This window comes from Oncorhynchus tshawytscha, linkage group LG03, assembly GCF_018296145.1.
Source record: "Oncorhynchus tshawytscha isolate Ot180627B linkage group LG03, Otsh_v2.0, whole genome shotgun sequence".
Classification (NCBI taxonomy): Eukaryota; Metazoa; Chordata; class Actinopteri; order Salmoniformes; family Salmonidae; genus Oncorhynchus; species Oncorhynchus tshawytscha.
This window is the reverse complement of record NC_056431.1, coordinates 60,274,073-60,299,439: the sequence shown is the minus strand read 5'-3', so window position 1 is coordinate 60,299,439 and position 25,367 is coordinate 60,274,073. Positions and strand designations below refer to the sequence as shown.

Sequence of the window (25,367 nt, the reverse complement as noted above, 5' to 3'; positions counted from 1 at the left end):
ACAGAGACAAAGTAGAATCTCAATTCAACGGCTCAGACACAAGAGGTATGTGGCAGGGTCTACAGTCAATCACGGACTACAGGAAGAAACCCAGCCCAGTCACGGACCAGGATGTCTTGCTCCCAGGCAGACTAAATAACTTTTTGCCCGCTTTGAGGACAATACAGTGCCACTGACACGGCCTGCAACGGAAACATGCGGTCTCTCCTTCACTGCAGCCGAAGTGAGTAAGACATTTAAACGTGTTAACCCTCGCAAGGCTGCAGGCCCAGACGGCATCCCCAGCCGCGCCCTCAGAGCATGCGCAGACCAGCTGGCCGGTGTGTTTACGGACATATTCAATCAATCCCTATACCAGTCTGCTGTTCCCACATGCTTCAAGAGGGCCACCATTGTTCCTGTTCCCAAGAAAGCTAAGGTAACTGAGCTAAACGACTACCGCCCGTAGCACTCACATCCGTCATCATGAAGTGCTTTGAGAGACTAGTCAAGGACCATATCACCTCCACCCTACCTGACACCCTTGACCCACTCCAATTTGCTTACCGCCCAAATAGGTCCACAGACGATGCAATCTCAACCACACTGCACACTGCCCTAACCCATCTGGACAAGAGGAATACCTATGTGAGAATGCTGTTCATCGACTACAGCTCGGCATTCAACACCATAGTACCCTCCAAGCTCGTCATCAAGCTCGAGACCCTGGGTCTCGACCCCGCCCTGTGCAACTGGGTACTGGACTTCCTGACGGGCCGCCCCCAGGTGGTGAGGGTAGGCAACAACATCTCCTCCCCGCTGATCCTCAACACTGGGGCCCCACAAGGGTGCGTTCTGAGCCCTCTCCTGTACTCCCTGTTCACCCACGACTGCGTGGCCATGCACGCCTCCAACTCAATCATCAAGTTTGCGGACGATACAACAGTGGTAGGCTTGATTACCAACAACGACGAGACGGCCTACAGGGAGGAGGTGAGGGCCCTCGGAGTGTGGTGTCAGGAAAACAACCTCACACTCAATGTCAGCAAAACTAAGGAGATGATTGTGGACTTCAGGAAACAGCAGAGAGAACACCCCCCTATCCACATCGATGGAACAGTAGTGGAGAGGGTAGCAAGTTTTAAGTTCCTCGGCATACACATCACAGACAAACTGAATTGGTCCACTCACACAGACAGCATCGTGAGGAAGGCGCAGCAGCGCCTCTTCAACCTCAGGAGGCTGAAGAAATTCGGCTTGTCACCAAAAGCACTCACAAACTTCTACAGATGCACAATCGAGAGCATCCTGGCGGGCTGTATCACCGCCTGGTATGGCAACTGCACCGCCCTCAACCGTAAGGCTCTCCAGAGGGTAGTGAGGTCTGCACAACGCATCACCGGGGGCAAACTACCTGCCCTCCAGGACACCTACACCACCCGATGCTACAGGAAGGCCATAAAGATCATCAAGGACATCAACCACCCGAGCCACTGCCTGTTCACCCCGCTGTCATCCAGAAGGCGAGGTCAGTACAGGTGCATCAAAGCTGGGACCGAGAGACTGAAAAACAGCTTCTATCTCAAGGCCATCAGACTGTTAAACAGCCACCACTAACATTGAGTGGCTACTGCCAACACACTGTCAATGACACTGACTCTACTCCAGCCACTTTAATCATGGGAATTGATGGGAAATGATGTAAATATATCACTAGCCACTTTAAACAATGCTACCTTATATAATGTTACTTACCCTACATTGTTCATCTCATATGCATACGTTGATACTGTACTCTATATCATCGACTGCATCCTTATGTAATACATGTATCACTAGCCACTTTAACTATGCCACTTGGTTTACATACTTATCTCATATGTATATACTGTACTCGATATCATCTACTGTATCTTGCCTATGCTGCTCTGTACCATCACTCATTCATATATCCTTATGTACATATTCTTTATCCCCTTACACTGTGTATAAGACAGTAGTTTTTTTTTGGAATTGTTAGTTAGATTACTTGCTTTTTATTACTGCATTGTCGGAACTAGAAGCACAAGCATTTCGCTACACTCGCATTAACATCTGCTAACCATGTGTATGTGACAAATAAAATTTGATTTGATTTTGATTTGATTTGATTTGATTTAGCAGGGAGGCCTCAGGGAAGTTAATCTGTGTGCTCATCGTCCTTACCAGGGTTTTGACCTGACTGCAGTTTGGCATAGTAACCAACTTCAGTGGGCTAATGCACACCTTCGATGGCCACTGTTATGCTGGAGAATTGTGCTCTTCAAATCAAGCTTTATTTCTCACATGTGCCGAATACAACAAGTGTAGACCTTACCGTGAAATGCTTACTTACAATCCCTTAACCAACAGTGCAATTCATGATGAGTTGTTCAGCAGTCTTATGGCTTGGGGGTAGAAGCTGTTAAGGAACCTTTTGGTCCGAGACTTGGCGCACCAGTACTGCTTGCCGTGCAGTAGCAGAGAAAACTGGAATGACTGGAATCTCTGACAATTTTTTAGGCTTTCCTCTGACCGCCTATTATATAGGATGCACCATGCCAAATCTTTTCAGTCTCCTAAGGGGGAAAAGGTATTGTCGTTCCCTCTTCGCAACTGTCTTGGTGTGTTTGGACCATGATAGTTTGTTGGTGATGTGGACACCAAGGAACTTGAAACTCTCGACCCGCTCCACTACAGCCCAGGTGATGTTAACGGGGGCCTGTTCGGCCCGCCTTTTCCTGTAGTCCACGATGAGCTCCTTTGTCTTGCTCACATTGAGGGAGAGGTTGTTGTCCTGGCACCACACTGCCAGGTCTCTGAACTCCTCCCTATAGACTGTCTCATCGTTGTCGGTGATCAAGCTGTTGTGTCATCAGCAAACTTAATGATGGTGTTGGAGTGGTGCCTGGTCACGCAGTCGTGGGTGAACAGGGAGTAAAGGATGGGACTAAGTAAGCACCCCTGAGGGGCCCCGGTATTGAGAATCAGTGTGGCAGATGTGTTGTTGCCTACCCTTACCACCTGGGGGCGGCCCGTCAGGAAGTCCAGGATCCAGTTGCAGAGGGAGGTGTTTAGTCCCAGGATCCTTAGCTTAGTGATGAGCTTTGTGGGCGTTTTGAACGCTGAGCTGTAGTCAATGAACACAATTCTCACATGGGAAAGGGCAGTGTGGAGTACGTTTGAGATATTGTAATTTGTGGATCTGTTGGGGCGGTATGCATATTGGAGTGGGTCTAGGGTTTCCGGGATGATGGTGTTGATGTGAGCCATGACCAACCTTTCAAAGTAGTGCTACAGGGCGGTAGTCATTTAAGCAGGTTACCTTCGCATTCTTGGGCACAGGGACTAGGCTTACATCAAAATAACAAACTAATATGAAGTTAGTTAGTTAGCTGATGATATTTCACTTAGCTTTACAGTATGTAAAGTTGGCTAGCTAGCTAACTAGCAACTCATTAGCATACTCACAGTGGCCTGCTTTAGCTAGCGGGCAATCTATGGGGCGAAGGGTTGTCCAGTGGGCCGTAATGATCAGCCAGTCATATAAAATATTTTTCTTCCAGAAGAAATCCTTTTACTTTAGAATACAACATCCTCATCAAATCAATTGATCATAATAAATATGACCATAATAACCTAGGCCTATAGCTGCTGTCTGCTATCACAGAGTTTTTAAAGACCTAATGTATTCTCATGGTCAAATATTACAGTAAGGGTCAGATAACTGGAAATGGTCAGAGACCTGGCAGTGTGGTGCCAGGACAACAACCTCTCCCTCAATGTTAGCAAGACAAAGGAGCTCATCGTGGACTACAGGAAAAGGCAGGCCGAACAGGGCCCCATTGCCATAGACAGGGCTGTAGTGGAGCGGGTCGAGAGTTTCAAGTTCCTTGGTATCCACATCACCAACGAACTATCATGGTCCAAACACACCAAGGCAGTTGTGAAGAGGGCACGACAACACCTTTTCCCCCTCAGGAGACTGAAAAGATTTGGCATGGGTCCCCAGATCCTCAAAAGGTTATACAGCTGCACCATCGATAGCATCCTGACCGGTTGCATCAACGCCTGGTATAGCAACTGCTTGGCATCTGACCTTAAGGCGCTACAGAGGGTAGGGCAAACGGCCCAGTACATCACTGGGGCCAAGCTTCCTGCCATCCAGGACCTATATAATAGGCAGTGTCAGAGGAAAGCCCATAAAATTGTCAGAGACTCCAGTCACCCAAGTTATAGACTGTTTTCTCTGCTACCACACGGCAAGCGGTACCGGAGCGCCAAGTCTAGGACCAAAAGGCTCCTCAACATCTTCTACCCGCAAGCCATAAGGATGCTGAACAATTCATTAAATCGTCACCGGACATTTTACATTGACCCCCCTTTTGTACACTGCTGCTACTCACTGTTTGTTACCTCTGCACTGACTCGGTACCAGTGCCCGCTGTATATAGCCTCGTCATGTTATTCTTATGGTGTTACTTTTTATTATTACTTTTTATTTTAGTCTACTTGGTAAATATTTTCTTCTTCTTGAACTGCACTGTTGGTTAAGGCCTTGTAAGTATGCATTTCACGGTAAGGTCTACACTTGTTGTTCAGTGCATGTGACAAATAAAGTTGGATATGATTTGATATTACCGTAATGTTATTCACTACTGAATCCACTAGGTGGCATAACCAATCTTTCGTTTCATGTACCCTGCACCTAAACATTTGTAGGATGTGTGCACATTGCCTGGAACTGGGGGAGAATCTCAATTGCATACTTCACACCTCTTCGCTTCCTTCCCAAAACCCATTGGATGAGAAAGCCAGAGGTCCCTCCCCTCTGACCTTCTCTTCCTCCAATGGGTTTTGTGCAGTGAAGGCTGCTGAGGGGAGGACGGCTCATAATAATATCTTTCCCAAATGAGAAAACCCCTAGGTGGTATATAGCTACAACTGGAAGGTTAAGACAACTTTTCCTTGCAGCTTAGTAGAACTTACACAGCAGGTTAGGAGAATTAACGTAGCAGGTTAGGATAATTATGGTTATGGTGAGGGTAGGGAGCAACACATCTGCCACGCTGATCCTTAACACTGGAGCTCCCCAGGGGTGCGTGCTCAGTTCCCTCCTGTACTCCCTGTTCACCCACGACTGCATGGCCAGGCACGACTCCAACACCATCATTAAGTTTGCAGACAACACAGCAGTGGTAGGCCTGATCACCGACAACGACGAGACAACCTATAGGGAGGAGGTCAGAGACCTGGACGGGTGGTGCCAGAATAACAACCTATCCCTCAACGTAACCAAGACTAAGGAGATGATTGTGGACTACAGGAAAAGGAGGACCGAGCACACCCCCATTCTCATCGAAGGGGCTGTAGTGGAGCAGGTTGAGAGCTTCAAGTTCCTTGGTGTCCACATCACCAACAAACTATCATGGTCCAAACACACCAGCATTTCATTGTAAGGCCTACCTGTTGTATTAGGCGCACGTGACAAATAAACTTTGATTTGATTTGATGTCCAAAAAGGGTTCGGGTTAGCTAAAATGCTCTCCTAACCTGCAACTTCAACATGGGGAAGATCTCAATTGCATGCTCCTCACATCCTCTATTCCCCTTCCCTTCTCAAAACTCATTGGAGGAGAAGGTCAGAGGGGCGGGACCTCTGGCTTTCTCATCCAATGAGTTTTGAGAAGGAGACGAAGTGCGAGGAGAGGACGCAGAGAGTATGCAATTGAGATTTTCCTTTGGTCTATTTTTATGCTGCATTCACATGCTCATCTGAGCTTCCTATTTCCTAGTGATGTCGGAAATACAACTTAATTTTGTTCATGTGCTTTTTGGTCAGACCAATTCTTCAACCAATAAGATTTTAGCTAGCTAAATAAGCTAAAGTTAGCTAACTTGCTTAAAATGTACAATATATGTTCAAACAAGCTACATTAGCCAAACAATATTGTAGTTGTCCAAAACGGATTTGTTGTCATCTTTTGGTTGAAAAGGTAAAAGGTCAGTGGTGAAACGTCACAACTCGACAACTCGGGCAACAACATTTTCTCAGAGTTTCCCACTTGTAATTCCAAGTTGGAGGGTCTTTCAAGTGAAATTTCCCACTGAACTTCCGATAACTCCGATAGCACGTGAGCGCAGCATTACACACCCCATGATGTGTTTATGGGTCCACACTGCCTTCACGAGCCACTGACAATAACACCTGCATCTTAATTATACTGGCCAACAGACTAGGCCTACCAGACCTAAATTTGCCCTTTACATTTCTATTCTTTATGAATATATGGTCATACTTTTTAAAAGCCATAGGCCTTTTTAATGGCAGATTATTTGCCAGTACCAATGGTACCAGCAGTCAGTAGCAGGTTTACACAACTTCCTCACCCTCTATCATTCATCTCACCAGTCAGGCTGGTGCAGGTCATCTACAGGTCACCTATAAGTCACCCATAACTGGTCTCAGCTGGACTGAAATGTCAGAAGCAAAACAACAACCTGTTTAAGAAAGTGAATTATACCAACTGTAGGAAATCACTCAGGAAGTTTGTTACGTGTTCTCAAACATTCAAGATTATCATCAGGACACTGAACCAACACACAGATCACAATCAAAGGATGTTATGGTCGGATGGCCAGTGGGCTATGGACTCTAAGCATTGTGAGTAACAACAGGTCATTTCAATTTCATCCCCCTGAAAAGAGAGAACAAATATTATGGCTGAACTCAAATGTGCTGGTTGATAAAATACCTGTATTTATGGGAAAGATATTTAAAAAGGGTATTTTGTTCTTAAATGATATTGTAATGGTAGAGTTATGTCCTTCATGGAGTTATCAGAATTGAACGGGAAGGTCTGCTCAATCAAAGAGTACAACCAATTGATTACAGCATTGCCTCAAAAATGGAGGAGGTGGATGGCAGCGGGAGGAGGTAGGGAACTGGTCTGTCTGCCCAATATAAATGATCAAAACTGGTGGAGGAATAAAAATAGCATAAATAAGAAAGTATACCAGTTTCATTTGAGGACCAGGGTGTTGACAGCGGTGCCATACAGATTGCAAAATAGTTGTGAAGAGATGTTTGATGTACCGGTTCCATGGTACAGGGTGTATGAGTTGATATATAAAACAACGCAAGATTCAAGACTTTGTGCTTTTCAGTTAAAATTATTATATAGAATTCTTGCCACCAACAAAATGTTGAATATTTGGGGCATAAAATCATCGAAGCTCTGCAGATTTGTTGTGAGGATACAGAATAAATAGACCATTTATTTTGGTATTGCCCTCAGGTAGCCTGTTTCTGGTCTCAGGCTCAGGAATGGCTGAAAATGCATAGCATTGATCTAAAATTGACCCTAGAAATAGTACTGTTAGGAGATCTGGAGAGACTGGGTCAGTCAATTACTAACATACTAATAATAATATACTCTTAGTAAAAGTATTTATCTTCAACACGCAATCTGTAGATTCTATTCGATTAGATAGATTGAAATTGTAAGTTAAACATCATAGCATAGTTGAAAGATATGTGTGGCGTTTAAACACGAAGTGGGTGGCCAGCAGAGATAGATGGGATGGTCTGAGGGAAGCTGAGGGTTGGTATGGGGAATTGGAGACAAGTGGGAGTGGAGTTGCTGTGTGAGAGAGAGAATCATGGTCAAAAGATAAAGTAAAAAAAGTCTAAATAAAACATAATAAAAGTACATTTGAATGTCACTAAGTGGCAGTGTTTTTACAACTAATGCCGGTTTGCCTGAGGCTGTTGCAGTGCAGGTGTTTGTACACATGCATATACACACACTCTCATTCAAATAAACACATACAAGAACATACACATACATGTAATAGTGTCAGACATGCACACAAACATTTACAGTTGGCATTGCCGTTGTGATTTCAGTTGTCCTTGATGTCCTCTGTTGAATTTTTTAATTGTCTTTTTTTCCTTGTTCGTTGCTGCTTTCTTCTGCCTTTTCCTTTTTTCTCTTTAGTTCATTATCTTGGTTGTTGGTGCATTGAGGGGTTCTTTGGGTTGGGGAATGGAATTAATTGTATTTATGTTTTTTTAATTCTGGGGGGGGGGGAGCTGTGGGAGGGGTCTCGAATGGTTGAGGGACAGCTATTGGGGAACTGTGGGGGAATCTTGGAGGGTTCGGGATTCACGTGATTGTGATCATGAAAAAGGAAACTATGACATATATTTTATATCACTATCATGCACATGCACCCTCACACATAAGGATGGCTCTGTTGCGGAGAGACTGATACATGTTTGATAGTGTCTTGATGGTGTATTGTTTGTCCTTCATGTTCTAATACGTTAATGTTACCTCTTCCTTGTGTTTGTGCTTTCGAGCAAATGCCAAACTCTCAGGCTATACTCCACTTGGAGGTGCAGAAGACCCAGGCTGCCACTTCCTCATACCAGCAGTACTCTCCCTCTAGATGGATTTAAAGCTGATCTGCAAATTATCTATATATTGTACAATGGAAAAGTCCACAATATGGCTGTAGAAGAAAGGGACAAGCGACTTTGTGTTTTTTAAAACACATATTCCCATGTTTCTTCTTCCTCTAAATCTAAACCACACAAAGTTTCAGTAATTCTGATCTTTTGATCCAAGGTTCAGCACCTCACACATACCAAACAGCTTTTACAGATGTAGAATCTTAGTTTAATCACTCTTGCTGCTGGGAATGTTCTTGCATAACAGGAAATATAAACTTGTAGTGTATCTGAGTTTTTAAAAGGCTTCTAATTTCCACTTTCAAATGTCAGACTTGATTTGCCCTATCAAAAACTGTATCAACTGCTACAAAAATGTCCATTAATCATAATCCACACAATAATTTACTTCCTGTTGCTGCAGGATTATTTTCTTGCTGAAGCAGACTGGCTCAAATTAAGATCATACATCTGTAAATCAAACCAAAGCCCTTCAGTTAATTGTCTCCAGAGATATAACCCTAAACCTGTCTTTAAGAGTGGAGGCAGACCCTGAAAGGATCTGATTTATACCGGTCCACAGCTTTACCAAACACCCAGCACCATGTTCCTTCTGTCCATCCCCAGTATTCGTCCAGAAAAAAATCGATTTGATCTTAATTGACCCAGTGAGTCTAGATAACACTGACCTGCTTGTTTATCCCCCTGGCAAGCCTTGTGCTGCTTATCATACATGTAAAACAGCAAACACTGCAGAGATGTGATACCAGGTAACACTTTTACTACCCGTACACTTCACTGTTGTGTTTTGTAAACATCACTCAGAGGTGTCGTATGGGTACTATAAGGTGTGTTTGAGCGAGTTCGAGTGCGGTGGACAGGCGAGAGTCAACTGAGAGTTTACTTTCAGGATTTATTTGAATGTTCACATGAGATGAAATTAATATGCTAGAGACAGAAACAGTTCTTTAGAATGTATATAAACTACAACTCTGGTAGAATAAAACGAATTATACAATTTGGAAATTCAAATATTTAGAACTAAGCAATTTCCAGGTATGATAAAATCTGTATCCTAAATGGATGTGACCAGACAGTGACAGCGGCGCGCATTGAGCAGTAGGCGGGGTCTACAGAAAAGGGAATATCTATTTTACGCTGCATCTGAAGTTTACAGTTTTGTGTAAATCAGGGTTGAGATAACCAGGACAAGACACTGTCACCTGTTTTCAGGATTTAGGCACCGAATAACTCTCTGCTTCGGTCAAGTAATATTCCTGGAATTTTCTATTGATATTTTTTTGTCCAGGTTAACATTGCGCACCTGAATTGTCTCTCCCAGCGGATACCGTATAAATATATTTGTTTATTTTATTTCTCAGTTTGTCTTGGCAATACCATAGCTGCAATGAGGATAAACAGACAATTGCGTAGGATTGTGCTTATAACAGCTCTTCTCGACTTCTCTTCCAATGTGAGTGATATTCAAATGTGCTCCAATTCCTCCTAATTATTTGATAATGGATGCGTGTATATATCATGATCATGAAATGGAAAATGATAGTAGCCTAAACTATAATTGTCGCTGTCTCAACATAAATTCCTCTGAAATTGCAAAATATTATTAATTGTATTTTTTAAAGTTTAGTTTAGGGCGAGAGAATGGCATGCAGCACATTTTGATAAAGGCATATGGCTATACCCTTTCTAAATCTAAAGAAATATACTACAACACAGAATGCGATGCAGTTTAAAATCATGTTTGAAGGTGAAGGCCAGTCCTCCAGAATGTGACCCGGACTACATCTTACTCCAAGATGAGGAGAGCTGCTTCAAGGATCTGTTCAAGATCAACATCAGCCAGGCTGACTCTCAACAACCAGGCAAGTCAGTCATGCTATGGGCCATTAATGTAATCAGTCATGCTATGGGCCATTGCCATTAATGTAATCTACACAGAGGAAGAAAAGTTCAAGGAGGGGCCAGGATAACAGCTTAGATAACACCACATCCGTACACCACAAATCACATCCAATGAAGAGGGAGCAGTGATGGAGAGTGATGGAGAGTTTTGGAGGCAGCAGTGAGTCCACTCTGGTGACCAGATCAGCCAAACACTTCTCTCCTCTGCTATATGGTGGTCTTAGTGCCCTTGTAACAGATGTGAAAGGCTAGCTAGTTAGCGGTGGTGCACGCTAAATAGTGTTTCAATCGGTGACGTCACTTGCACTGAGACTTTGAAGTAGTGGTTCCCCTTTTGTGGAGCGATGAGTAACGATGCTTCGTGGGTGACTGTTGTTGATGTGTGCAGAGGGTCCCTAGTTCGCGCCCGGGTATGGGCGAGGGGACGGTATAAAGTTATACTGTTACACCCTGATAAACACACATCTGTGCTGGGAGCCCCGGGGTCATTAATATGGGAGGCGAAGCAATGTTATTTTGCCCTTTATTTTAAGGCTAGTAGCATAATACATTGGCTTATTGGATTTAGGATGCTGAAAACCTCATGTTACCATGGTTTCCTGCTGGTGAGAAGGAGAGAAGGCTGTGAGAAATACAATGCAAGTGGTTGATTGAAGTGGTTAGCACTATCACACAATTGACATTTCTGATATTCCATTTGGTGAAAGAGTATGATTTGCCCTCAGATTGGCTTTAGGAAGAAAACAATTGGATAAAACATTGGACAGACAGACTAAGAGAGCGATACCTAGTCAGTTGTACAACTGAATGCATTCAATTGAAATGTGTCTTCTGCGTTTAATCCAACCCATTTGAGTCAGAGAGGTGCAGAGGGCTGCCTTAATCGACAGCCGGCATCCGGGGAATAGTGGGTTAACTTCCTTGCTCAGGGCAGAACGACCTTGTCAGCTCGGAGATTCGATCCAGCAACCTTTCGGTTTACTGTTCCAACACTCCCACCCGCCAGGCTACCTGCCGTCCCGAGAGAGACAGATAGAAAAGGACAGGTGCTCTATCTCTTCCACTGTTCCACAGCACATATGATACCTGGGCCTAAGGGCTGCCAGACAAGCCAAGGATGGTGATTTTAGAAAGGGACTTCCTATAACAGTAACAAGACACATATTGTGTTGGCAGCCAAATGTGTCAGGATTTGTGGTATACTGTGAGAGCAATGGAATTGTTCAGCCTCTCTTGTGGAATGAATGAAGAGAACCTTTAGAATACCTGTGGATGACACCCATTATGTCTCCTGTAGAGTGCAGAGGTTTGTGGGACCACCTGAACTGCTGGCCTCATGCTGATGTGGGAGAGACTGTGTCACAGCCATGTCCCAGATTCCTCCGCACCACAGGTATGCCCACATACATGACTAAGCATTCCAAGGACACTGTCACGTTCACTGTCTTCAAACTCCCTGTCATAAATGAGCCAAGGCGCAGCGTGCATGTAATTCCACATCTTTAATCGAAGTGAAACCTTCACAAAAAACAGGTAAACAGAAACCGAACGTGACGCAACCATGGTGCACACAAACACTCACAGAAAATAAATAATTACCCACAAACACAGGTGATAAAAAGGCTGCCTAAGTATGATTCCCAATCAGAGACAACGATAGACAGTTGCCTCTGATTGGGAACCCTACCCGGCCAACAAAGAAACAGACAAACTAGAGTGCCCACCCAAATCACACCCTGACCTAACCAAATAGAGAAATAAAAAGTCTCTCTAAGGTCAGGGCGTGACAGACACCTTAACAGTTACACATTAGAACATCATCAGACACATCCATGTACAAGGTTGATGATTGTAAATGGTTTTTGTATGTCAGGTATTAAGTAATGCCTGTGTACTTTAGGCATTATTACAGGATAAACAGTATCCCAGCTGGAAAAAGCGGTTACAATGATGGGTAATGGTCAAGATTGTAAAATAACGTTATTTAGATCTATTCTTTAGCAAACCAGTGTTCTCTCCTCTCACAGGCAGAGTATACAGGAACTGCACAGAGCACGGCTGGACTGAGCCGTTTCCTCCACATGAGATAGCCTGCGAGTATGCCTTTGAGACCCTCACCTTCCCTTTTGAGGTAGGATGATGTGATTCGTACCTGGTTCCACGAGGCGGCTAAAGGCAGCTTAGCCTCTCAGTTCAGTTTTAGTTTTATGTCTCTATATAAAAAATAGCAGTTCAAATTATTGAGTGACAGGTTGGGCATGTTCTAGTTAGTTAAATGTTGGGTAACTCAAGGGGAGGCTGTACCTGAGCCTGGTAGACCCCACCTGTGCTTTATTGGTTAAGACAGGTTTTGCCTGTTGAGAGGCTTTTTCTTTAGAATGCTGCCATTTTGAAGTCAGAATTCTGTATAGCCTATCCTATTTGTACATTTCACCATCATCTTTGAAATACCAGCGCTGTGTAAATAAATCTAACACTCATTTGCACCTCTACCTGCCTGCTTCCTGCTGAATCTTTGTCCTAATGACTGCTAGAAGGCCATTATTTTATGCTGATACAGCACATAGGAGATGGGCTATGGATTTCGCGCCAACCTGTCACTTTAAAAGCGCTCAATGATCTCGGAGTCTCTGCATTTGAACTTTATGTTTATTGTGGTATAGTGTGATATAAGCGGAATTCTGTGGGATATGCTCCTCGGGAATGATGTGAATCCACAGGTGTGCTAAGTCCCAATACTCTTTAATGACCTCAAATCGTGTTTTTCCTCCCCTGGCATTTTGATAGGCTGGCACTCAGTTCTTCTACAGTGGTGCATATCTTTTTGGGCGAGAGTCAGTGGATATGGGTGCACAATAAAACCTATGATTTGATTTGATTTATAACATTTCAGTGTCCTGGGGTAAAGTAAACCTATCATTATTATTTGATGTCATTTAGGAACAGATTATGACCCAGTGTTGTATTTGGACTGGTTGCAGGTGGAATAAAAGAGTAAATCACAGTGTGAAATGTTCTGGTTCTGCTCAAAACTCCTCTTCCCAGTCTGTTCCGAGTGGTCTTCCTGCTGGGAGGACAGCAGTGCTTAACTACAGTGATTTAAGAGACAGATAGTAACGACATGGTCCAAACCCCCGCTCTCTGCTCTCTCTTTTTCTGTTAGGCCAGGACACTCCGTCCACCCTTACACATCTTTCTTTCTTTCTCTCTCTCTCTCTCTCTCTCTCTCTCTCTCTCTCTCTCTCTCTCTCTCTCTCTCACTCTGTCTAGGTATCCCCCTTTCCCTTTCTTTCTCTCTCTCTGTGACTCTCTTTCTCTATTTCAATCTTTCTCTCTGAATGAAAAAGTCCCAACTCATACATTCATAAACTCAGAGTGCTTATAATATGCCCTTTTGGATGAACAGTGTTGTTTCTGCATCCCCAGGCACCCAGGTCCCATGGCTACTTCCTCTATGTGCAAGTCATGTACTCGGTGGGCTATGCTATCTCTACTGCGTCTCTTACCATCGCCACTGCCACACTCTGTCTGTTCAGGTGGGTATAGTTGGGGGCCGTCCAAGTGATTTATACTTGTAGTAGATCATAAATTGTTCTGATCATCCCATTAGGAATTACTTTTACCACTTCTCCATTTGTCTAAAATGCTTGTCTTTGTCAACTGTTTATCTTAATCTCCTGTCTTCACTCCACTGCATGTACAAGGGTCAATGGATGAAATGATGAATATATGTATTTTATTCTATCTCTCTGTGTCCTTGGTCTTCCACCAAGGAGGCTCCACTGCACCCGTAACTACGTCCACATCCAACTGTTCCTCTCCTTCATCCTCCGAGCCACCTTCATCTTCATCAGAGATGCTGTGCTCTTCTCCTCTGATGACCACTTCCACTGTGACTCCTATCCGGTGCCTACTACCAATCACTATTAATCCCTTCATAACATTTATTACCCAGTGACTCCTAATCACTGACTGCCAGCCAGTCAATCACCCAATTACTAAACCAGACAATCAGACCATAATTATGTTCAATCAGCCAGTCAATCAATACAAAAAATTCAAATCAAGCTTGCAATCTCAATTTTATTACATACATGCATTAATCATATAACATTCATCTATATATAGAAACCCCTTAGAAGAAGAAGACAAGGCTCACGTCCTTCCCTTCCGGTTGAGTTGACTTATCCTCCTGCCTGTCTCGGTCCTCTGTCGCCCTCCACAGGTCAGCTGTAAGATTGCAACATCGTTCTCCAACTACTGCATCATGGCCAACTACAGCTGGCTGCTGGCCGAGGGACACTACCTGTACAGCCTGGTCAGTGTCTCTTTCTTCTCCCAGAAGAGGCACCTCAGGTGGTACATCGTCCTGGGCTGGGGTAAGCCTGTTTATCTTTAGCAAACTTAAATTAGCAAGACTGAAGGACAAATTTGCTAAAGTAAAAGATTACACCATTGATTTTGGCTATGTACTTCTGTCCACTCAATTGGACTGTCTGGGGAGCTCTAACATCATCTATTTTCTGTCTTTTCCTATTCCATTGTCTGACTGTTTGCCTCTACAGGTTCCCCAATGGTCATTATAGTAGCCTGGAGTTTGGCAAAATATACCCAGGAGAATGAAGGGTAGGTTATGTCTGTATTCAAGTATCTATGTGATAATGCTTACATGCTCCTCACATATAGATTGTGTGTGTATTCTCTCTCCCCCTGGTTTTAAAGGTGCTGGGAGAGGAGGGGACACGAGGGGATCTGGTGGATTCTCAGAGTTCCTGTTCTCCTCTTCATCGTTGTGAGTTCTGCCATAACCTTTGACCCCATAAACTAATTTGTGATTTTCTGTGAGTCAGCACCTCACTCAAAATCTGTCTCTTACGCAGGTTAACTTGCTGTTTTTTCTGAGTATCATAAGAATCCTGGTGGCCAAGTTGAGGACACAGGAAATGCATAGAAATGAGTTGAACCAGTATAGGTGAGTTACATATTAATATTTTTGACCAAAAGCTATTTAATACCTACAGAACAAAACACTTTTGTCATGTTGATGATATCTTATGTACTTGTACATTTTTATTTTCAGGAGACTTGCTAAGTCCACCGTTCTTCTGGTATCTCTCTTTGGTTTGCACTACGTCCTCTTTGCATTCCTCCCACATAAAGTCAGTGAAATATGGAACTTTATCGAGCTGGCTTTTGCTTCCACTCAGGTACTGTAGTACCTTTATCCCACCTCTGTGGGTGTACTGTACATACAGTACATACCTGCTACAAACTTTCAGTGTATCTACTCTTTGGTATACAGTGAGTAAAAAAACATGTTTTATTGTCACACACCGGATAGGTGCAGTGAAATGTGTTGTTTGATAGGGTCAGTCATAGTAGTATGGCACCCCTGGAGAAGATTAGGGTTACATCAACATTTTTCACCTTGTCAGCTAGGGTGTGCGAACCAGCGACCTTTCGGTTACTGGCTCAACACTTTAACCGCTATGCTATTTTCCGCCAATTTAGTTTAGTTTACCTAACCCTTTGTCTGTGCTCTGTCCTATTCTAGGGGTTTGTAGTAGCAGTTCTATACTGTTTTCTGAATGGAGAGGTAAGTTGACAACCACAGCTCAGTGTCCAGTAGTAGATTATTGAGGACAGAGAGAGGGGATTGGCTGACCCTGACTGTTGACCTTTGACACCCTATCCCCAGGTTCAGTATGAGGTTCGGAGGAGGTGGAGGCGATGGAGGCTGAAGCAGCATCTACCTGGGGAGGCCAGGTGCCAACATGGCTCCATGAGTCAGAGTGTAGGGGCCCATACCCAGGTCTCCTTCCTGACCCGGGGACCCTCCACACGCCATTCTAGTCTGGTGTAGTACATCCAGTCACTCCTCACTATACTGTACCTACGAGGCTTTGTCAATGGATAGGTGCCATGTGTGTTCCACAGTCTATCTGTGACATTCTGACATTCCTGTTTGACTCTTGAAAGATGAGGCCTCCTTTTTTTTTTTTTTCTGTTGAGTGTATATGATCTTTGACCGGCATGGCATTTAGTGACAGGACTGGACCTTTGGTTGTGGGGTCAAAACGCTGAAACCTTTCTGTGCATGGGTTTGCTATTCTGACCTTTCCTCATCCTCACCTGCAGGCACACATGGCACACACACTGCATGACTATCAGGAATGCACCTACCTATTGTACAATTGTCAACACGACCAGGTATTCTAAAGGACCATGTGGACATGCTTAATTTTATTTATTGGCTTTCTAACATGTATATTCCAAGTGTTACATATGATATGTGTATGTTTAACCATGAAAACAAGAGCTGTTGTAAAGTTTAAAGGAATTTGTGTGAATGTGTTGGTGACAGTTCCTAGAATCAATTTAACCATGCTATGTTAGTTATATTACATGTGCTTCACACAGGATCAATGATGGTACGACTTGATGGCAATGAGAAGATCAACTCTCACAATAAATGTCATAAATGTATTTTAAAAGTCATTATCCTTCCTATCTCTTACTGGGCTGTTTAATCTGTTACCACTGGCATACCGTGGGGCAAAAAAGTATTTAGTCAGCCACCAATTGTGCAAGTTCTCCCACTTAAAAAGATGAGAGAGGCCTGTAATTTTCATCATAGGTACACTTCAACTATGACAGACAAAATGAGAAGAAAAAATCCAGAAAATCACATTGTAGGATTTTTAATGAATTTATTTGCAAATTATGGTGGAAAATAAGTATTTGGTCACCTACAAACAAGCAAGATTTCTGGCTCTCACAGACCTGTAACTTCTTCTTTAAGAAGCTCCTCTGTCCTCCACTCGTTACCTGTATTAATGGCACCTGTTTGAACTTGTTATCAGTATAAAAGACACCTGTCCACAACCTCAAACAGTCACACTCCAAACTCCACTATGGCCAAGACCAAAGAGCTGTCAAAGGACACCAGAAACAAAATTGTAGACCTGCACCAGGCTGGGAAGACTGAATCTGCAATAGGTAAGCAGCTTGGTTTGAAGAAATCAACTGTGGGAGCAATTATTAGGAAATGGAAGACCACTGATAATCTCCCTCGATCTGGGGCTCCACGCAAGATCTCACCCCGTGGGGTCAAAATGATCACAAGAACGGTGAGCAAAAATCCCAGAACCACACGGGGGGACCTAGTGAATGACCTGCAGAGAGCTGGGACCAAAGTAACAAAGCCTACCATCAGTAACACACTACGCCGCCAGGGACTCAAATCCTGCAGTGCCAGACGTGTGCCCCTGCTTAAGCCAGTACATGTCCAGGCCCGTCTGAAGTTTGCTAGAGAGCATTTGGAGGATCCAGAAGAAGATTGGGAGAATGTCATATGGTCAGATGAAACCAAAATATAACTTTTTGGTAAAAACTCAACTCGTCGTGTTTGGAGGACAAAGAATGCTGAGTTGCATCCAAAGAACACCATACCTACTGTGAAGCATGGGGGTGGAAACATCATGCTTTGGGGCTGTTTTTCTGCAAAGGGACCAGGACGACTGATCCGTGTAAAGGAAAGAATGAATGGGGCCATGTATCGTGAGATTTTGAGTGAAGCAAGGGCATTGAAGATGAAACGTGGCTGCGTCTTTCAGCATGACAATGATCCCAAACACACCGCCCGGGCAACGAAGGAATGGCTTCGTAAGAAGCATTTCAAGGTCCTGGAGTGGCCTAGCCAGTCTCCAGATCTCAACCCCATAGAAAATCTTTGGAGGGAGTTGAAAGTCCATGTTGCCCAGCAACAGCCCAAAAACATCACTGCTCTAGAGGAGATCTGCATGGAGGAATGGGCCAAAATACCAGAAACAGTGTGTGAAAACCTTGTGAAGACTTACAGAAAACGTTTGATCTCTGTCATTGCCAACAAAGGGTATATAACAAAGTATTGAGATAAACTTTTGTTATTGACCAAATACTTATTTTCCACCATCATTTGCAAAAAAATTCATTAAAAATCCTACAATGTGATTTTCTGGATTTTTTTTCTCTCATTTTGTCTGTCATAGTTGAAGTGTACCTATGAGGAAAATTACAGGCTTCTCTCTTCTTTTTAAGTGGGAGAACTTGCACAATTGGTGGCTGACTAAATACTTTTTTGCCCCACTGTACATTATGTAGCTATGAGGCCAAGGGGTTAAAAGGAAGTTAAACATTAGTTACTACGCTCAGTGTAACTAAGAATAACATATGTTGTAAAAAAATATATATATTCTACACAATCCAGAGCTGTATTTCCACAAAACAATGAAGATGATTTGACTGCATATAGACAGGCAGCAGTCGTTGTTTACTGTTCCCAGTATGTGCTATTAACAAGCTGCACATGCCACAAGGAATCATACACACAGCCGATCCATTCCAAAAGACCCTGTTACATCTCAGGCACTGTAACACCCATGGATGAAGAGATGTCCTGATGTCCACTATACTCCACAGTCCTCAACCCTGGGCGTAACCCTAAACCTAATCCCAACAGGAAATCACTGTTCCTGTGACGTCTGCGTGTTCGGGACATGAAAATGCCTTCTGCCGTACTGCTGTAACTGGACACTGCTGGACTCCTTGTGCTCTTTCACCTCTAGCATTTCCCCAGGTGGCCTCTAGGTGGTGCCTGCAGGGCCATGTGATGGATGTGGCGCTGCCATGCCGTTGAGGAAGAGCAGGAAGACTGCGGTAAACTGGCACCAGAAGGTAAGGGTGAAGCCCAAAGGAGAGGCCTGCTGCCGGAGCAGAGACACCAACATCACCACTCCCCCTGCCGACAGCGCCGCCGCCACAAGCACCAGAGCTGACCCCAGGCCACACCGCCGGCCCGAGTCCCGGTCCTCAATCACTTGCGATATGACCAGCAACTCCAGGCCAAAGATGGCTCCCACCACTGCCAGGGAGACCATAGAGCGACACAGGACCAGGCCCACCGCCACCCCAGATACACCTTTGTCGTGGTGCTCCTACTGAGACCTACAGAAAGGGGATTGAGTGAATTTGGGGTTTAGAACTATGCAGGTACAGAGTACAGTACCGACCTGTGTGACTTGGACAGAGACAAAGACACAGGGCAATATGCGACCACAGGGACATGCCTTAAACTCCACTGTAAGTAAATCTATCTGGAGTCCCGAACCCAGTAACCTTGGTAAAGCTGCTCTCCAGCAGAGTTTGAATCAGTAGATTAAGGAGAAACTTGGGCTTGAGTAGCAGATCCAGCTGTGTAGAATACAATGGGTGCATTCATTCATGTGAATTAAGACTGTAAGCATAAAAGGGAACAAATAACAGGCTATTGGATTAGTGTGACTTGCGTCAGCTCCTTGATAGCCTATTTGCCTATATTTCATTGACATATTTGTCTACTGAGTTTTTCTTAATTGAAGGTAAAATAAGTCAAATAAAATACTATAAAATAAAATACTCAAATAAGTCTGTCACACATCACACAAAGAGTAAAGGTTTGGGAACATCAAAACAAAGCAGGGAGGTCCTGAGAGGATTATGTGGGCTATGTGAGAGTTGGAATGAGGGGATCATAAAATTAATGTATGAGAGAAAGCCTCTGAGTCTGTTGTTTCAATGAGTCTGTTGTTTGTGTACTAACACAAGCAACCACATCGGTAATGACAGAACACTGAATATCAATGAAGAAATAAACATCATGGACATGATACCATTGACAATCTGGCAAAAACAGATGTATCCTACTTATTTAGAAGCATGTATACTATATGATTTACAAGCAAATCTAACAACAGTCATTATAATAAAAAAACATGACTATTTACCTTTATCTGAATAGCGGTCATGGTGTTGTACTCCACTTGACCTAGAGGCAAAACTGGCAGCGGAAAATATGTGTTCACTTCAAATATCAAAGGTTCAGTGTTCAGAGTTTATACCTGTGTATGATTAACAACCATCATTCGTAAAACAATGCAAGTCTCCTTTAAGAATAATCTCAACTGTCCCCTCCCTCTAGCTATTCAGACAGAATTGATTGACTCCCCCCGTAGTTATTAGAAGTCTGGTTACGGGATACTCCGCTATCTCCAAGAGAAGCAGACAGGAAGGAAGAATGTTTCTTCCATGACAGCACAGAGATTTAAACGCTGCAAGTGTGGCCATTGTTGAGATTCCCAATCCCACACTATTACTAATATATACATGTAGGCCTACCCATTGTTGAGATTACTAATCCCACACTATTACTAATACACTGCTCAAAAAAATAAAGGGAACACTAAAATAACACATCCTAGATCTGAATGAATGAAATATTCTTATTAAATACTTTTTTCTTTACATAGTTGAATGTGCTGACAACAAAATCACACAAAAATTATCAATGGAAATCAAATGTATCAACCCATGGAGGTCTGGATTTGGAGTCACACTCAAAATTAAAGTGGAAAACCACACTACAGGCTGATCCAACTTTGATATAATGTCCTTAAAACAAGTCAAAATGAGGCTCAGTAGTGTGTGTGGCCTCCACGTGCCTGTATGACCTCCCTACAACGCCTGGGCATGCTCCTGATGAGGTGGCGGATGGTCTCCTGAGGGATCTCCTCCCAGACCTGGACTAAAGCATCCACCAACTCCTGGACAGTCTGTGGTGCAACAGACTGGTGGATGGAGCGAGACATGATGTCCCAGATGTGCTCAATTGGATTCAGGTCTGGGGAACAGGCGGGCCAGTCCATAGCATCAATGCCTTCCTCTTGCAGGAACTGCTGACACACTCCAGCCACTCCAGAGGTCTAGCATTGTCTTGCATTAGGAGGAACCCAGGGCCAACCGCACCAGCATATGGTCACACAAGGGGTTTGAGGATCTCATCTCGGTACCTAATGGCAGTCAGGCTACCTCTGGCGAGCACATGGAGGGCTGTGCGGCCCCCCCCAAAAAATGCCACCCTACACCATGTCTGACCCACCGCCAAACCGGTCATGCTGGAGGATGTTGCAGGCCGCAGAACGTTCTCCACGGCGTCTCCAGACCGTCACATGTGCTCAGTGTGCAACCCCCACCTGTGGACGTCGGGCCTTCATACCACCCTCATGGAGTCTGTTTCTGACCGTTTGAGCAGACACATGTACATTTGTGGCCTGCTGGAGGTCATTTTACAGGGCTCTGGCAGTGCTCCTCCTGCTCCTCCTTGCACAAAGGCGGAGGTAGCGGTCCTGCTGCTGGGTTGTTGCCCTCCTACGGCCTCCTCCACGTCTCCTGCTGTACTGACCTGTCTCCTGGTAGCGCCTCCATGCTCTGGACACTACGCTGACAGACACAGCAAATCTTCTTGCCACAGCTCGCATTGATGTGCCATCCTGGATGAGCTGCACTACCTGAGCCACTTGTGTGGGTTGTAGACTCCGTCTCATGCTACCACTAGAGTGAAAGCACCGCCAGCATTCAAAAGTTACCAAAACATCAGCCAGGAAGCATAGGAACTGAGAAGTGGTCTGTGGTCACCACCTGCAGAACCACTCCTTTATTGGGGGTGTCTTGCTAATTACCTATAATTTCCACCTGTTGTCTATTCCATTTGCACAACAGCATGTGAAATTTATTGTCAGTGTTGCTTCCTAAATGGACAGTTTGATTTCACAGAAGTGTGATTGACTTGGAGTTACATTGTCTTGTTTAAGTGTTCCCTTTATTTTGTTGAGTAGTGTATATACATGTAGGCCTACCCATTGTTGAGATTACTAATCCCACACCATTACTAATATATACTTGTAGGCTCACCCAATTATTGCATGAACACCTCTTCACTACTGAGAAATGTTGTCTCAAACTGAGAGAAAGCTGTGCAAAGCTCAACATGCCTCCTGAACTAATATGAGCTAATCATTGCTACAAAAAGTATAATGATCTTGTGAAACTGCCAGATGCATTATGCAAGAAACGATAAGCTACAAATGCCAAGTGTTGTTTCTCAGTGACCATTGGCCCCGGCACATGGTGCGAGGTGGAAAAAAACAACCTGGAAAGTATTCTTCTTGATTTCTGAGTTTATGGGTCAAAGACGAGACGTGTACATTTGGTGTCCGAAGGCCATTCAAATCAAAATCAAATCAAATCAAATCAAATTTTATTTGTCACATACACATGGTTAGCAGATGTTAATGCGAGTGTAGCGAAATGCTTGTGCTTCTAGTTCCGACAATGCAGTAATAACAAACAAGTAATCTAACTAACAATTCCAAAAAAAACTACTGTCTTATAACACAGTGTAAGGGGATAAAGAATATGTACATAAGGATATATGAATGAGTGATGGTACAGAGCAGCATAGGCAAGATACAGTAGATGATATCGAGTACAGTATATACATATGAGATAAGTATGTAAACCAAGTGGCATAGTTAAAGTGGCTAGTGATACATGTATTACATAAGGATGCAGTCGATGATATAGAGTACAGTATCAACGTATGCATATGAGATGAATAATGTAGGGTAAGTAACATTATATAAGGTAGCATTGTTTAAAGTGGCTAGTGATATATTTACATCATTTCCCATCAATTCCCATTCATTTAACATAAAACGATAAATATGTATAAATATAATATTAACTCACTCAACTCTTACCCTTCTTTTGACCCAGAAATATTTGTGTTGCAAACTATTAAATTAAGGGAGTTATTGAGCTTCTAAGTGTCAAAATGTCCTTCAGTGTAACTGACCAGGTTAAAATTCTAATGACAAAAGTGTTTTTAAAATGTAGAAATTCATCCTAAAAATATAAATGAACACCCATGGCATAATTGTATTAGTGTTTGCAACAATATATAGAATAATGGACAACATACTGTATCTAAAAAATATTTAAAAACTTGAATAACTTTTGTCCGGGCTTTTGTGCTTCATCAATGTCATTCAGTATAACAAAGGTAAAAAGCCATTTTAAAGCATTTCACATGATGGTAATCATGTGACAGTGTGTGACATCACAAAAAAGACTCATTGAAGACCATCTATCAATGTGATGAGGTGAGTAAATCTCTCAAATATTTGATGATTTCACCTTTTCACCGTCTAGTAACCTTTGTAAACAAAAATGCATGTCCTTCAGTACAACACTACAAAACATAATTTTAATGTTATTATTTCATAAAAAGCTATATTCAATATGAAAAGTAAGAATAATCCTTATAGATCAAAGTCATTACTTTATATAGGTGGCCAAGGAACTTCCTGTTAAATATGTTTATGTATGAAATCTGTCCTTCAGTATCATGCTTTTGTCCAAAAGTTTCATGTTTATACCACGTCACCCATTATGCTGAATGACAGTAGCATTGCTATCCCATGTTTTCACTAGTTTACAACATTGAATCATGCAATTCATATTTACTTGTTGTATGCATACTGAATATTATCATTTAACTATTTTATGGAATTTTAAGGTATTTCAAGGCACATTATCTTTATACTGTAGATGCCATCGTCTAATAAGGAGAGGGCTGCACGGCACAGACAAAAGATTAACGCAGATCCAGTTGCTTGGGAGGAAAGACTAGCCAGAAGAAAAGCAAGGTACTGTTTTCATGGTTTCACGCTACTGTCAGCAACAGAATAGGATATAAAGCTGGGTGGTTAACGCAACATTAAGTTGCACTATTACACTGTAGTTATTTTATTATTGCACTGCAGTTAAGATATAACTGATGGATTATATTAGTTAATATAATATTACACACACATAATTATGAATTAAAAATGGATTGTGAATTATATTAGTTAATAGCTGCTTCACATTTGGGGCCCTTTATGAAAAATCAAGACTGTACAAGTTTGAATTGAAGTAGTTTGATGGGCATTTGATGTAGCTATTTTGTGTAGGTATCTTGAAATTGCATTTGTGTACATTTGTGTAAATTGCATTGAATAGAAATTGAGCAGTTACAGTGTAACAATGCATAATTACAATATGAACTATCATGTAATAATCGTGTAATAATGCAACTTAATGCAATGTCAAGTGCTGCCACAGATTACAGTAAAGTGATTGTTAACATTAGCAATGAAATAGTAACAAAACATGTCATGTTTGAGAAAGGGAGAGGGAGTTGATTTAACTTTTAAACTTTGATTAAGTGTTATCATTGTATAGCCTACTATTAATAGACTACTAATAACATTTAATGGATGCAAATTCTACTCTGTGCCAGTGTCATAACTATTACATTTTCGTTTTTAGCTATCAGAGAAGAAAGAAGGATGTCAAACCTGATCATCCACCAATCTATACAATAACACAATCTGATGCTGGAAAAAAGAGGGACAAATTTAGATTAAATAAGAGGGGGCGCAGTGAAAAACAAATTAATGTGGTGATGAACTTAACTCCTGTATCCACTGACGGAAACACTTTTGAGCAGCCCCCTGAACAACTTAAAAAAGTACAACATTAATTTGCACCTCCAGAGCTAGAACAACCATCTGAGTCCTTGACTCCAGAACTAGAGAAATCCCTTGAGCCTCAATCTCAAACACTGGAGCAACCACTTGCTTCCGCCATTTCAGAAAAAAAAAAGAAAAAAGGAAAAACAAAACTAAAGCTTCAACTGTGCAACTAAAACAATCACAACAAAAAAGCGGCTGCAAAGGAAAAAATTAAAACTAAAGAAGAAAATTCATGCAAAGGTCAAATAAATTAAAACGCAATCCAAGTAAAAAATTCAACTGGAAATGCATTTCTAAAAAAATCACAACAAAAATAATGTAACAAATTACAAAACGGGCACTGTACAATCATCGGTCAAATAAATCACTAAACTTTAACTATGCCAATACTTATCTCAATGTAAAAACTCGATATACAGGCCTACAAAGGAAAAAATATATACATATCTTTACCCCCTTACACTGTGTATAAGAAAACACAGGTCATTGCATTTCTGCATTGTGGAACTGAAAATAGTTTCGCTACACTCGCATTTCTCTCATCTGGTGTAAGATTTGAT

The 25,367-nt window shown here is 42.6% G+C and overlaps 2 protein-coding genes across 5 annotated transcripts; one reads left to right on the top strand and one right to left on the bottom strand.

The window, feature by feature from the left end:
• Window positions 1-9,333: 9,333 nt before the first annotated feature.
• LOC112240316 (secretin receptor) lies at window positions 9,334-16,462 on the top strand. Of its 4 annotated transcripts, none has more exons than XM_042319765.1 (14): window positions 9,334-9,720; window positions 9,835-9,926; window positions 10,227-10,335; window positions 11,673-11,768; window positions 12,403-12,506; window positions 13,802-13,911; window positions 14,149-14,281; window positions 14,601-14,754; window positions 14,941-15,001; window positions 15,098-15,167; window positions 15,256-15,347; window positions 15,456-15,582; window positions 15,930-15,971; window positions 16,074-16,462. In XM_042319765.1, exons 2-14 carry the CDS (start codon window positions 9,861-9,863, stop codon window positions 16,236-16,238), a joined length of 1,329 nt encoding a protein of 442 aa, XP_042175699.1. In that variant the 5' UTR covers window positions 9,334-9,720; window positions 9,835-9,860; the 3' UTR covers window positions 16,239-16,462. The 4 variants fall into 4 exon arrangements, with proteins under 4 accessions (XP_042175699.1, XP_024264401.1, XP_024264396.1 ...); XM_024408633.2 differs by having other exon boundaries at window positions 10,221-10,335; XM_024408628.2 differs by having other exon boundaries at window positions 9,334-9,926; window positions 10,221-10,335.
• A 1,999-nt stretch (window positions 16,463-18,461) lies between these two features.
• On the bottom strand, window positions 18,462-20,199 carry tmem37 (transmembrane protein 37). The gene is made up of 2 exons (XM_024387985.1): window positions 20,179-20,199; window positions 18,462-19,350 (listed from the first exon to the last, which is right to left on the bottom strand). The coding sequence occupies exons 1-2, from the start codon at window positions 20,197-20,199 to the stop codon at window positions 19,000-19,002; spliced, it is 372 nt and encodes a 123-aa protein (XP_024243753.1). The 3' UTR covers window positions 18,462-18,999.
• Between the last annotated feature and the right edge of the window lie 5,168 nt (window positions 20,200-25,367).

Excerpts from the sequence above, each read along its gene's own strand:
- tmem37 (XM_024387985.1), bottom strand. The coding sequence starts at position 20,199 with ATGACCGCTATTCAGATAAAG. Across the intron at positions 19,351-20,178 it reads TGACCGCTATTCAGATAAAG|GAGCACCACGACAAAGGTGT; the intron begins GTAAATAGTCAT and ends AGGTCTCAGTAG.
- LOC112240316 (XM_024408633.2), top strand. The coding sequence starts at position 9,861 with ATGAGGATAAACAGACAATTGCGTAGGATTGTGCTTATAACAGCTCTT. Across the intron at positions 10,336-11,672 it reads GGCTGACTCTCAACAACCAG|AGTGCAGAGGTTTGTGGGAC; the intron begins GCAAGTCAGTCA and ends TGTCTCCTGTAG. Across the intron at positions 15,168-15,255 it reads CTGTTCTCCTCTTCATCGTT|GTTAACTTGCTGTTTTTTCT; the intron begins GTGAGTTCTGCC and ends TCTCTTACGCAG.